The sequence below is a fragment of the Jaculus jaculus genome, chromosome 4 (genome assembly GCF_020740685.1).
Source record: "Jaculus jaculus isolate mJacJac1 chromosome 4, mJacJac1.mat.Y.cur, whole genome shotgun sequence".
Classification (NCBI taxonomy): Eukaryota; Metazoa; Chordata; class Mammalia; order Rodentia; family Dipodidae; genus Jaculus; species Jaculus jaculus.
In genome coordinates this window covers 126,594,357-126,608,333 of record NC_059105.1, presented here as the reverse complement: position 1 = coordinate 126,608,333, position 13,977 = coordinate 126,594,357, and the positions used below count along the sequence as shown (strand labels likewise).

At 33.3% G+C, this 13,977-nt stretch overlaps 1 protein-coding gene across 9 annotated transcripts in view; it reads right to left on the bottom strand.

The window, feature by feature from the left end:
- Positions 1-1,896: 1,896 nt before the first annotated feature.
- Ccdc85a (coiled-coil domain containing 85A) overlaps positions 1,897-13,977 on the bottom strand; it is a 261,994-nt gene continuing 249,913 nt past the window's right edge. For 2 of the 9 annotated variants that reach the window (XM_045148128.1, XM_045148130.1), the window contains 3 exons: positions 11,812-11,931; positions 7,844-7,942; positions 1,897-3,664 (listed from right to left, as the gene is read on the bottom strand). In XM_045148128.1, the coding sequence (XP_045004063.1) occupies positions 3,575-3,664; positions 7,844-7,942; positions 11,812-11,931 (309 nt within the window). In that variant the 3' untranslated portion in view covers positions 1,897-3,574. Of the gene's footprint in view, positions 3,665-5,075; positions 5,150-7,843; positions 7,943-11,811; positions 11,932-13,977 lie in introns of all 9 variants that reach the window. The other 7 variants (XM_045148129.1, XM_004668967.2, XR_006636842.1 and 4 more) reach the window with 4 other exon arrangements.

Here is a 13,977-nt window from a genome sequence, read left to right as displayed (position 1 = left end):
CATTGAGAAATCTGATGTTATTCTAATCTGATTGCCTTTGTATGTTATGAATTGCTTCTCTCTTGCTGATTTTAACTCTTTGTTTTCATTGTTAAGGATTTTAATTATTATGTGTCTTGGAGAGTTTCTTCTTTTGTCCTGCCTGTTTGGTGTTCTGTGGGCTTCTTGTATCTGGATGGGCCTCTCTTTTGCAAGATTTGGAAAATTTTCTTCAGTAATTTTGTTGAATATGTTTTCTATGCCTCTGGTCTGGTCTGGATTTCTTCTCCTTCTGGTATGCCCATGATCTCGATATTTAGTCATTTTAGACTGTCCCACAGTGCCCTCATATTCTGTCCACTTGATTTTTTGAACTTGGCAAAGTTTTGGCCTTGCAATAATTTCATCTGTTCCATATTCCAAGTCAGATGTTCTGTCTTCCACATGGAAAACTCTGTTGGTAAGTGTTGCTAGAGTGGTTTTCATAAATTCTATTTGATTTTTGTTTTCTGTTGTGTGGTTTTGTATAATGTCCATCTTTCTTTTGAGGTATGATTTCAATTTGAAGTCTGATTTTCTTGATGCTTCTTGTAGTTAATTTTTGTATATGATCAAGTTTTCATTAACCTTAATCAACCAATTGTTGAGTTCTTCCATTTCTTGACTTACCTTCAATTTATTCATATCTCTTTGGAGGGTTTTAACATTTTTTTTTGATCAAGTTAAGCCTACTGTCAAAAGTTTTACTCTCTAGGAGATATTTCTCTTCAATTTTATTGATACAATTGTTGTTCTTTGATAGTTTGCTTAAAGTTCAGCAATTTTTTTTTTTTTTAATCAAGATCTCATTGGTTGTGTTTTTATTTTGGGACTGAATTTCTGTTGATTTTTCTATGATTTCATTGGAGGCTTCTGTAGTATGACTAGGCATTCTTGGGGGAGATCTCTCAATTTTCTTACTTTTGTTGGCATTCTTGTGTTGTTGTATACCCAGTTTAGAAGACACTTTGTTTTATTGAGGAGGAAGCAAGTTTTTGTAGTTTGACCCATTCATCCTCTGACTCAGGTGAACAGGGATGTTGGTACTTAGTGTCCAGTTAGGATACCAGAGCAAAAGACCTGATTCCATAGCTCACACAGAGGCCAGGCCTCCCCAAGCAGATGATCTGAATTTCTACAGTACCTTCAGCATGTGCTAAAAATATGAAAGGCATTCATTAAAATGTAGACTATAATTGTCAGTCTATCAACTTCAATACTGGTAAAAATAGCTGTCAAGAAATTCAATTAACCTTTGTTTCAGGAGACATTGGATCATAAATGTATAAAATCATCACATAAAATATGGTGACACTCATTTTGATCAATATACTCTGTTATTTAAAAATGTATTAATGCTAAGTATAGGAAAGATTATTTTACAATCTTATTAATGATCTTTGAGAAGTATATGTGCTGTGTGTGTGTTCCTATTTGTGTCTTGGTCATTTAAGTACTAATATATATTTCTATAATAATGTGTAAGCTTCTTAAATAATTCTAAGTCTTCTATTTCTTGAGATTTTCTCTTCTAAAATGTTTCCTTATAAGTTTAACTTATGTGACTTAAAACCAGAGATTTTATTAATGCAATTTTAAAACACTGCCATTAAAATTCATCCTAAATTTTTAAATGTATCGCAATAGAGAATGGTGTAAATTAAGACATAGCTGAACACTGAGTCTCTTATGAGCTTATTTTAAAACTTGTTGTTTGGGTGCTAACATTAACTACCTACTACCACTACTACTATTAGTACCATCATCACACATGAGCATGATATTTACTAACTTGATAGTCACCTACTCAATAAAGGAAGAACATTTTCAAGAAGACAAAAATACTGTGAGATTAAATATTTTATTACCATTGCTAGGATGAACACATATACTTGATACTCAATTTTATGTGGAGCTTTAAAAAAATAGTTTTAATACAGTATCAAAATTTACACAAGTATTTTGTCAAAAGACCAATGTCCTTTGTAGTAGCTACTACAGGCTCTCTCTGTTATAGCACAAAACCTTGTTTAAAATGTCTCCAAAGTATAGGAATACAACAATTTTACAGATGAAAGTTCTCCTACAAGGGAAGATGTAAATATAACAAGCAACTTTATTCTGAGAGAAGAATAATATTTAAAATATAATGTTTTAAAAGAGGCTTAAACTATAGCCTGATTAATGTAACTAGAAAGATAATTCTATAGTAAATAGAACTCATAAATATTTTCTGAAAATAGAGGCTAGTTTTTAAACATGGTTACTGTTTTTTTTACAACAACAAAATTCCTTCAAATTACCCTATCACTGGCCTTTAAAAATTTCAAGGAATATTTGGTGTGAACCAAATCACAAATTTAGAAGACACCTAGAAATCGTTGTGTCCCTACTTTTATAATCTTAAACTACAGTAAAAACATAGCATTCTCTTGCAGGCCTCTTTCACATTCATACAAGAAACTATCATTGCATGTAGATAAACACAAAATATCTATCATAGTTTTTCTAATACACACATTCTAATAGTATAGCTCTATACCAAAAATAAGAAATAAACTCAGCAAAGCTATCATGCCTCTTTTTCAAATCTCAAGCAATCTGAACAAGAGCATTTAGCCTTAATAATGGACATGCATTTCATAAAATGTTAGATAGCTGCAATAGTCAAAGTAAGCATTTTCCATAAATGCAATGCAATATTTTAAATTTTACATAAAGTTTATTAAATATACAGCATGTCTAAAACTAAATTTTAGAAATAGACATCTCACAGATCAAAACACTTAGAAAAGTTATGTTTGTTTCTTTTCTTTTAGTTGAAATTTATATACTGAATACATATGGAGAGTGGTATGTTCCTAAGATGTGCCTTTATAAAGCCTCATCAAAACTAATATATTTATTTGGATCAACTAAAATAAAAGATATTCTCTGATAAACACGCTACAAGTTCTTGCTATCCTTCTAGCTGATAAAACAATTTTTATGGTATTTCTAGCACCTCAGAAGTCAAAAATCCCCCCAGAAGCCAAATACTCTTTTGCATCCAGTTAATTATGTATTGTAAGTAATGTTTTATTGATTAAAGTACAACAGGAAGATGCCCAATTCACACTCTTGGAAAGCTGGAAAACACCTTGTCATACTGTCAATCAGATGTGTGAGAGAATTCCCACCATTAGATGCAATGTGTCATCTCTATCACAGCCTCACAGGCTCTCCTGTACCCTTTCAATCATGCATGCTACCCAGTGTGAGAGTCACAGATCTAGGGATTCGTTGTAATGAAAACACTTGTACTAAGATGAATACTTTTTTCACAGATACCTTGTTTGAGACTAATTGTTGTGAATGCTAAAGAAAGATGCATAAGATGTTAGCTTTATGGTGGAAGTTGTACTGAAAGTATTTTGGGGAGGGGGTTGTGCAATATACAAACACTCTATGTTATTCTATGAGTCCACATTTGTGAAAGTCCACTTTTGTGGTTTCTTTTTCTTCTTTTATCTCTCTTGCTGGCAGTGGTCATCGTGTATTGGAAAAAGAAAGCTTCTTACATTGGTCCCTTGTACTGGTTTCCTGACAAATGCTGCCTAATTCCAGGACACGAACCTGCAGCATCTCCAAGTTTCCTCCATACAACCTTAAAACAAAAAGGAAAAGAATGAGTAAGCACTCTGATTTCCCTCCTCCACAGAAAGATTTATGGGTTTCAGTGGGGGTGGGGGAAGAACAACAAGAATCCAAGATGGATGCAAAGACATGAGACAAAATCCCACATTGATGAATTCAAACACAAAGCGAATGGTTGATAGACATCTCCACTCAAATGCTCTACCACTGAGCTACACCCCCAGTTGAAAGACTTCTGAGTCAGGTCTTTTCCAATAGCTGGGATAACTATACCTTACTCTAGCAACCAGGGGCTACACTAAAGAATGATGGGACAACTTTCCCTCATTGTCTGAGTGGTCCTTAACTCTGGTTTTACACTAACACTTGTGGAACTCTGAAACAGTAACTCTCACCCTCAAATATTGAGTTCAGTGGTAGAGGGGGAGACCCTGGCATTTGTATTTTTTCAAAAGCTTCCACATGATTTTAATATGTAGCCAGAATTAAGGGTTTTTTTAAATTAAGATTATCCTATATCCTATGCTGCACATTTATAACAAAAGGTATCAAATGTCTAATCCATTTAGGGGAATGAAGGCATTTTTATTATGGAAGTACATAAATCCTCATTTGGTTATCTTAGTTCTCTGGTCTTCTTTGCAAATTGGAAGCTGTGCTTCTTACAAATCTTAGCTACCAAATATTTTTCTCAAATTTCTAAAACAGAAAGTACCCAAATATAGGGTAATGCAGAATAAATAATTGAAGGATATACTATTACAATCTGTTAAGATTGGGCCATTTGTAATGAATATTAGTAGAAGATGAGATTAAGAATAGTATAACATCACTAGATTCTCCAACAGTATACCAACATACAAACAGTAACTGTAATAAATACATGCACGTGTACACAGGAGGAGAACTACAACCCTCCTCCAGTGTTTCACTCTGAGTATTATCTTAGATTTATCAATTCAACAGAGATTTAGAGTACTCTAACATGAACACAAAGCCAATTTTCTCATTAATAATTACGAGATCGTTATCTTCTGCTTTTGCCTTTAAATAGATGTAGTTACACCAGGTGTGCACAATACCATTCCTAAGAATGCATAAGAATATCATTCTGTTTATTTTCAGATTAAAGACAATGGAGCTATTACTGTCAGCAATACATGAAGAAATGTCCTATTGTAATCAAGTTGAATTGCCGCTATGACTTTTAAATATTGGGAAATGAATAATATAAAAATGGACAGTTCAAGCTATCCACAGGAAGTTAAAAGTGTCTCATTTCCCAATAAATTCACGTCAGAGGTACAAACAACTGATCAAAAACTCAAAAGATGCTATGAATTTCCCCTTTGTAGACCAGAAGTACACTCAGCTATATTTTAAATGTTCTTGGTTTGGAAGCAAAAGATAGATTCAAAGACCTCTGATTGATCAGCGATACAAAATATTGGCTGGTCACAACACAATGGGCCTTGATTCAGGTACTATGATGCATCTAGAACAAAACAAAAGAAAATACTATCATAAAAGGGAGAATTCTGGAATCAGCTAACTACACTAAGAAGGCAATGGTAGGGATAAAATAGTGAAAACAGGATAAGCATGAGCTTGTGACTGAGATGACCAGTCAGGTATGCCAACTGTCATTATGGATTTTTAATAAATCCAAAATAAAAAGATTACTAAAAATGGTGTTTCTTATTTCTCAGAGGCAGTATAGCAAAGCCAAATAATCAACAGACTGCATACTATGCAATAGGATAATGCTATAGGTAACAGTCTTTTCACTGTATATATTTCAGCTACTTGTCTATACCAAGAACCTTAGAAAATGAAGACATTTATCTTAAGTTCTTTTTAAGTGTTATAAAGTTCTCATAATTTAAGATCATTCATAATTCTGTTGCATAGAAAACATACAGATCTTTGATAGGAGCCAGGTCTAAAATCCAGGGGATTTTTTACTGAACTGACTGATAACATTCTTTATATGAGCCCTGCAGTGTTCTTTGGTCTTTATCCTCCAGTTTGATTTTTGATGTGTGTAATTTATAACTGTAAAACAAATACATATTCTTTAAGGAGCACTTTTGACTTAAATTGTTTCCAGGTAAGTAATCAATCATAAGATTGGGCTTTACATTTTCTCTTATATTCTTGTTATCCAAAACAAACACAAAAGTTAGACAACAAACCCTTGAAATTTTAAAATAGTAAACAGGGATAAACTTTTTTAAAAAAGACATTTTATATAGTGACAACACCAAGATCATAATGTCATCTTTAGAAACAAACAACAACAGAAAAACCTAATAAAGATCCAACATAATAGTTGATTTCTTCTGAGACTAAAGAATTCTGTCTTTTATGAGAAATGAAGAAAGGAAGGAAGGGAGAGAAGGAGGAAGGGAGGGAAGAGGAGAGGAGTAGGAAAGGGTGGGCAGGGGCTAGGAGAAGGAAGGAAAAAATGGAGGGAGAGAGGGAAAGGAAACAAGGGTAGGATACAATTTTGGCATTTCTTTATAAGGATTTTGATAGTAAGTACATTGGAGATGATACATTCTATGAGACAGTGTTTCTTATTCTTTAGAATTAGAAGTACAAATAGCTGATAATCAAAGGAGGTCCAGGTATACTGTTGGTTTCATTATTCATTCAAATCAAATTCAAAGCTTGAGTAAGAAACTTCATTTCTGTGTCTTAGTTCCTTTAACTATTCAATTTGAGTGCTGAAGTAGCTGGCCAAGGTTTTATATCAAAATCACCCATGGAATTATGTTAAACTAAGAAATCTAAAATGGAGCTCCACACTCCTCCACTGAGGCCTCCTGAGGATGATTTCTGTGGTCCTTACTAGTTCTACAATTTCTACTTCCTGAATTTTATTGATGATTTGGTAGTCAATAATTGAGAAGCTACAGTCATCCCTAGACATGTGGCTAAAAGCTTCAAATTTACCTAAAGTGAATATCCAACCTCAAGCACAATTTGAAGAGCTGTGTCAGGTGAGTATTAGTATATTTAGGATATTATGGTATGTAGAACCAGTGGCCTTATACCACCAAACAACAGATATGCAGTAACGAAAATTAACTTACAAATGGTTGTGAAATAAAAAGGAACCACAACATGGGAAAGCAAATGACTAAAATTCTCACCCCAGCATATAACTTGCCCATAGGACTTACGTATAATTTACTAGATTCCAGAAAAATCTTGAGGAAGTGATTAGGATCTGAGAATATCTAGGCCTAATAAACCTTAAGCTAAAGAAAAATTTTAAGCAAGTTTGCAGTTTTGATAAAGAATAACAGGAAAAGCACAATATAAATATCCAAGTAAACCTAGTGCTCAATATGATCACTGCTTGACTATGACTTATAACAAATGGATGGGCTTACAATATTTCACTGAGGTCTTTAAAGCTTGAAATGTACTTTGGTTTAAATGACATATCACATGCATATTATTCAGAAATTAAGATCTACTCAGCAAATAATTAATTCTAATACACAGTAACAATTACATTGGAGATACATAATGGCAATTAACATCATATTTTTTAACTGAGTTCCTGACTTCAGTGATAAATTTCTACTGCTGAGGTCCATTTGTTTCACCATAGTTTTTTCCAAGCTTGTGTCAGTTAGTGAAAGTTAAAAGCATTACTTTATATGCTATGAAGCATATGTATCCCACCTATGAATTAAATTAATATTGCTTCATAAAGTGATATTTTCTAAGACTAGCCATAAATAAATCTGAAGTTACTAAGATTTTTATAGTTGATTTTTAATGCTAATCTTTAAAAACATGTCTTAATAATAACCACAATTTATGAAAGTCAGCAACACAGCATTTTAGATAATTTAATATTTAGGAATGTCCATAGATAATTCTATAATGCAGAATTGATTGATCACTTGTTATCAAACCCAGAACCTAGCATATACACCAGAGGCAAGCACTGTACCACTGAGCCCATGATCTCAATATTTTATACAATAGCTCTGTTAATAAACCTGCAACCAAACAAACTGAAGATAAAAGCAAAGAAAATTGTTTTATTTCCATGTAAAAGTGTAAAGGCATTAGTTTAACATTTTTAAAAGTAGGTCTTCTTAAAGCAATAACTAAGCTATGATGAGGGTTTCAACACAGAATAAACAATAAAGCACATTAAACTTACATTGCACATTTCTCTGACTATAGCTTTTTCTGTCTCACTAAGGTCATGTTCATACTCTTTACCCTGTTGATGATCTATAGTTTCCTGAACATCCAAGACCTGGATTTGTTAAAAAAGAAAAGCAAATTTCACATGGGGAAAATGTTAGTTATGATAACACCATAAAGGACCTCCATTTTGTCAAAACTTTAGTTTTCTCCATGTCTGCATATCAAAGTGGACTAGTATCTGACAAAAATCTTTTATAAAATATTTAGTTGTTCTGAAACCTATCTGGAGTGAATTTACTTGATTTTTCAAGTCTCCATGAAAAGCAATCCATTATATATATATTTTAGTTTTCCTAGGTAGGGTCTTACTCTAGCTCAGGCTGACCTGGAATTCACTATATACTCTCAGGCTGTCCTGAAACTCTGAGAAATCCTCTTACCTCTGCCTCCTGAGTGCTGGAATTAAAGGCATGCACGGCTCCATTATATTCTTAATAGTAGATTGAATTTGTTAATGTCGATTATAGTTATGTGCATTTAATTGGGTAATTAAAACAACTTCATGGTGTGAATCAACTGGAGACAGTTGGTCCAATAGTGAATATAATTAATTATATGCCAAATAGTCCAAGTGATATGTAGACAAGGTCTATAGAAATGATAACTAAAAGGAATATGCACATAGAACTACTGACTTCATGTTCTTCCCTGGACATTTTCCCAGTACCTAAGAAATGAATATTGGGATGGTTTGTTGATGGTAGCAAAGATAAACACAAGCTGTTTATAGTGAAAATATTTGAGAAATATTAAACATTTTTCATTTAAGCAAAATGTGTGGGAAATTAAATCATTTTAAACAATTTTACAGGCTTATGTTCCTATATCACAAAGTTAAACTGAGCTAAAAGCCATATATATATATATATATATATATATATATATATATATATATATATAATTTTTTACATATATATATGTATATATGAATGTATATAAAATTTGTTTTTTGTGAGGTTGGGTCTCACTGTAGTCCAGCCTGACCTGGAATTCACTATGTAGTCTCAGGCTGGCCTTGAACTCATAGTGATCCTACTACCTCTGCCTCATGAGTACTGGGATCAAAGGCATGCACCACCATGCATGACTCAAAAGTATTATTTATTTATTTATTTGAGAGGGAAAAAGAGAGAGAGAGAATGGGTGTGCCAGGACTTCCAGTCAATGCAAACTAACTCCAGATGTATGTGCCACCTTGTGCATCTGGCTTCCGTGAGTACTGGGGAATCGAACCGAGGTCCTTTGGCTTTGCAGACAAGTGCCTTAACTGCTAAGTCATCTCTTCTAGCCCCCCAAGTAGTATTTTTTAAAATGTCTAACATTTTAGGTGGTTATTTCTATAGTACAAAAATGACAAAAAATTTAGCTTTTAGTGCTTTTAGTGCTGTTTGTCATTTTTTTTTCTGTATCAGCTTAAAACTCAAAACATTAATGTAGTATAAAAATCTAATCTTTATCCTCAAAGCTCCCAGAGAACTCACTCAGAACTGTAACACTGCTAAACCTCTTGATTGTATCTGGGTGTCTTCAGAGAATTTTTTATCAGTATACAGTGGGGGCCTCAGGTCAAGATCATAGATACTAAAACTAGTGCTCAACCCTGTAATATATTATGTCATTCACAAACTACTCTGTTATCAATTAGAAACTTCTGTCCATTTCCCTCATATAGATATTAACCCCTTCTTCAAAATCTTGATACAAAGCCTCATCATATTCATCTTGTTTATATACTTAGGAGAAAATTATTTTCTACTCAGTGAATATTAAAGTCCTCCTTAAATAAGCTCACTTGTCAATAAATCTGTTTGTAATACAGCATAGGCAAGTTTATTCCCAATCAGCTAGATATCTACTACATGAAGTGAATCTTAAACTAATAGCAATCATGAATTTTAAAACCAGGGAAATCTTTTTCCAACTGATTTACACTTCCCTCATAAACCATAACCAGAGTTTAGTACAGTGTACAGTTTTCTTTCAAATACACCAAAAGGGAGTAACTAGTGTTCTAACTGATTCCTTTAAAAGCAGAAAAAATTCATAATATAAATCAGCTCTGAGGGCAACTCTGACAAACAAGACATGTCATGGCCACATTTTTTTTTTTTTTTGTACACTGCAATCTTAAGAAGTATGTTCCAAAGACTATGTTTGCACATATTTCTGTTGCCTGACACAAAAGCAGCAAACAAATTTTAAATTCAAGAGCTTCTAATTATCCAGGGAGCATCTTTTATTTACTCAGTGTCACCAGGTACCAACCAAGGACACTTGTATGTTCTGATTATAACATTTTATGACCCCCTCTTGAAATAAAATTTTACATGGAAATTAGAGAATAAAATCAGAGAAAATTGGAGTTTTCTTCCTTGTCCTATCTGTTGAGGATACACTAACATTTGTACTGAGAAATTAGGAGATTTCAGTGTGATCCATTATATACATTAGTTTCAAATAGTAAGTGCCATTTAACAAGCCACAATCTGAAATGGCTTCTATTTAGAGTAGAAGGATAAAATGCTGCTTTTTGATTTTGTGCAGAACTAAGATGCTGCCAAAGTGAAGCTAATCTCTGGTATATTTTCTAATTCTAAAATATTTTTCATATGGTTTGCTCCTGTTTCATTCTAAAGTTCAACAAAACGCTATTATAAAGAACAATAAATATAAATAAGCCAGTACAAACCAGATGCAGGGCAGAGAGGTTCCTAGTCTGGTTCTGCCTTCTGATAAATTATCAGTTGGTCACCTTGTGAGTAATCCAAACTAAGATAAGGAGTGCCAAATGCATTGACACTGAATGGCCCCCAGCATGACTCTCTTACCTTCCCTCATCAATATCACTATTTTAGGGAAGTAAAACTCATTCTAAATAAGCTAATACAACATGACCTGAGAGCTAAATGTCCTTCCAAAATTAAATCACAAACATCCAATGAACATCATGAAGTTCTTATTTACTTATTTGCTCTATTCATTCCACAGAAGGTAAGGGCCACTTCAGAAAAAGACGATCTTTATTCTGATGGCTAGAAAGTGAAACAATTTTAAGAAAAAGGTGTAAAGTGGGTATAACAAAGACTGACCTGATACATTTAATCTTCATATTGATTAAAAAGTTAGACATCATAAAACCATCTGAAGGACAGTGTTTCCTATTTTGAAATTGTCTAGATTTTAAAATATTTTAATGCTAAATCAGTTATCAATTTCTTCTCTTAAGTAAATACTCATATTATTTATTAGTTATTTTAATTCAGGTGTTTATTAATTTTGCTCATTGGAAAATTCATTATGAAACAATTTAATATATTCTGGATACATTTTTGTTAAGTTATTGTAGACTGTGATGTAAAAATAAAAAAAAATAGCTCATGCATGAGACTATAGGTTTCTAATACTCCTATAGAGGAATACTTAATGAAATAATATTTAATTTTGACTAGAAGGATAAAGTGTAGGCCTAACTTTGTTTCAACAGTTAGTTGCTGAATAATAGTGAGCTGAATCATGTACTGCAGTTGTACAAAGAAAATATGATAGCCTTCCTTATTTTGACAGACTTATTAATGTCTTACATTTGAAGACATCTAGGCTATAAGCATTACACATATAAAATCCACAACAGTACTTTACATTTATAGACATTCATGCACATCAAACTTCAGCTTCTAGGCAGAAAGAAATAAACCACATGACTCAAATTAAAATGATAAAGCTACAGAATCAACTGTAAGTTCTCAAGCCCATTGTTAGTTTAAAAAATTAAATTCACATTTCAAAACTTACAATTAAAAAATTACACAACAAAGGGGTCATTATGACTAAAGCAAGTCTGTGAGGGCTCTCAGACTACAGCAAACAAGCCACAACACAACCAAGGTTCTGAATAAATGGTTGTACACATTTGGTTACCTTAAGAGAATGTACCACTGGTTCAGGCTGCTGGGAAGGTGTGGTATGTCCACTGAAGCGAGCTGGAGAGTTGGGGGAACTGTTACTCCCATCAGCCCCTGATGACAACCTAAAAGAACCCTTAGTAGAAAACCAACAACTTTGTTACTAAACAAAAGTCGTTTACAACTACAGTGATGTCATTCAATGTTCAGTTTCACTGTCAAATGAGAATGTCACTTTAATAAATTTTCTCTATTCATTATTTTTTCACTCTTAGTATTGGATAGTTTTTTACTCAGGATTGGATAGCACCTACTATAACACATGCTGCTTGAACAGTAAGGAAACTTAACCAAAAGCCATCTTCCTCAATGTCTGGCTGTCACCTCCAATTTTCCCAAGAGTATAATATCCCCAAAGGAATGACCATTAAGAACATTTCAAGAATAATTTTTGAAACTTAACTCAGGAACAAGAAATTCAAGAGTTACTCCACAGTTGAGTTAAACATGCTTACTCAGCAGGTAAAACAACATATTCCAGAAATCTTAGAAAATGCAAACATATCACATTCTTGCATTGGGGAAATTGTGTCTCTTAAAAAAAAAAAAAACCTTCATCAAGAGAAAAATTATAATAATAGAAAAACTTTAGAGAGATTTAATCAGATTCAACATTTAAGAAACAATTCATTTTCTAGCGTCTTGAAAACCAAAATATGTACAAATTTCATTTTTAACTTAATAATGGTTCAACTCCATGGGTGAGAAATCAAATCTAGATGTGATTAATTAAACCAGTGTGAGCCAGTCTTTCCCCAGGCACCAGAACTTTTGCTGAAGATTGATTGAGGAAAGACTCATGGATTAGCAAGTAAAAAGAGAGCAGAAATTATCTACTCTTGCAGAAAAGTAGGGAAGGGAATTTTCCAGACCTGACTTTTGCAGATCATTATATTCTTAGAAGACTTGAGAAATGTCAATTTTTGTCCATCAGCAAGTCCACAGATTTTCCATGACTAATGGATTAACTTCTGCTTCACTTAAGTTGGTCCTACTATATACTCTCCCAAGTAAGAACCACTGAAGGCACATTATAAATTCATGAAGGGAGAAACAATAGACATTTGGGACATCAGTTATAACATAGCAAAGGTTCTGGATAAATGGCTGCAGGTTGTTGGTTACCTTAGGAGAAAATACCACAAGGCCAGCCTCCTGAGAAGGTGTCACATGTTCACTGAGGCTAGCTGGAGAGTTGGGTGCTCTTGGTGCATGTTTTTAGGGAGGTGAGGGGAAAGCTGCAATCAGCAAGTTATAGGTATGGGTTGTATGTGCAAAAAAATAGTTTATTTTGTAAATGATTACTGTTTATGAAATTTGGAATATTAGCTCTCTGTTTGTTGCCATTTCTTTCTACATCACTGAAAGTTCATTCCCCTTGCCTCCTGACAAGTCTAGGGAGGTCGTGATCTTCTCTCATTTCCAAGTACTATATAATATAATCAGGCTCTGCCTCCCATACCTACAAACCAACAGGAAAAGGAACAGTCAAGTCAGATATTTTAATTACTTTTCCAGCTTCTAACATTTATTTCTATTAAGACTTAATCTTAGAACAGGTGATAAAATAGGTCTGTTAGGTATAAAAGTCCCAACCTCCTCTGGAAAATGAGATTATAAAATTTGTTTTTCTTGATTTGTAACTTAGAACTAACTAGACAAAATAATCACTGATACAAATACTAGAAGGGAAATTACACAAAGTATAGGATGGTTAAGGGGCAGATTCGCCACCCCCAAACTTTGTACAGCTTTTTTCCTTTATATTCAACTAAATAATTCCAAAACTATGGAATTACAAAGGAAACCCTTCCTCCCTGAATTATGCTGGTCCTCTGTGGTTCTTCAACCCTACTTCTACCACCCTATGAATTATTTTGAAAGATTTCTGAGGTTATATACTTTCAGTTCACTTCCTGTTTAGGAGAAACAATCTTATTACCTGAGTTGTGTTCTGATTTGGTGAAATAATCATTTTCACTCTGGGTAACCCTCCTGCCTTTTCTTCCTTTTAAGCTGTTTCTGTATTTGTTCAATTTCTCTTTTCACAGGTGACTTGTCAGTATTAACATTATGTGCTTGAAAAAATTATGACCTCCATTTTTCAAGGCATTTTGACTTA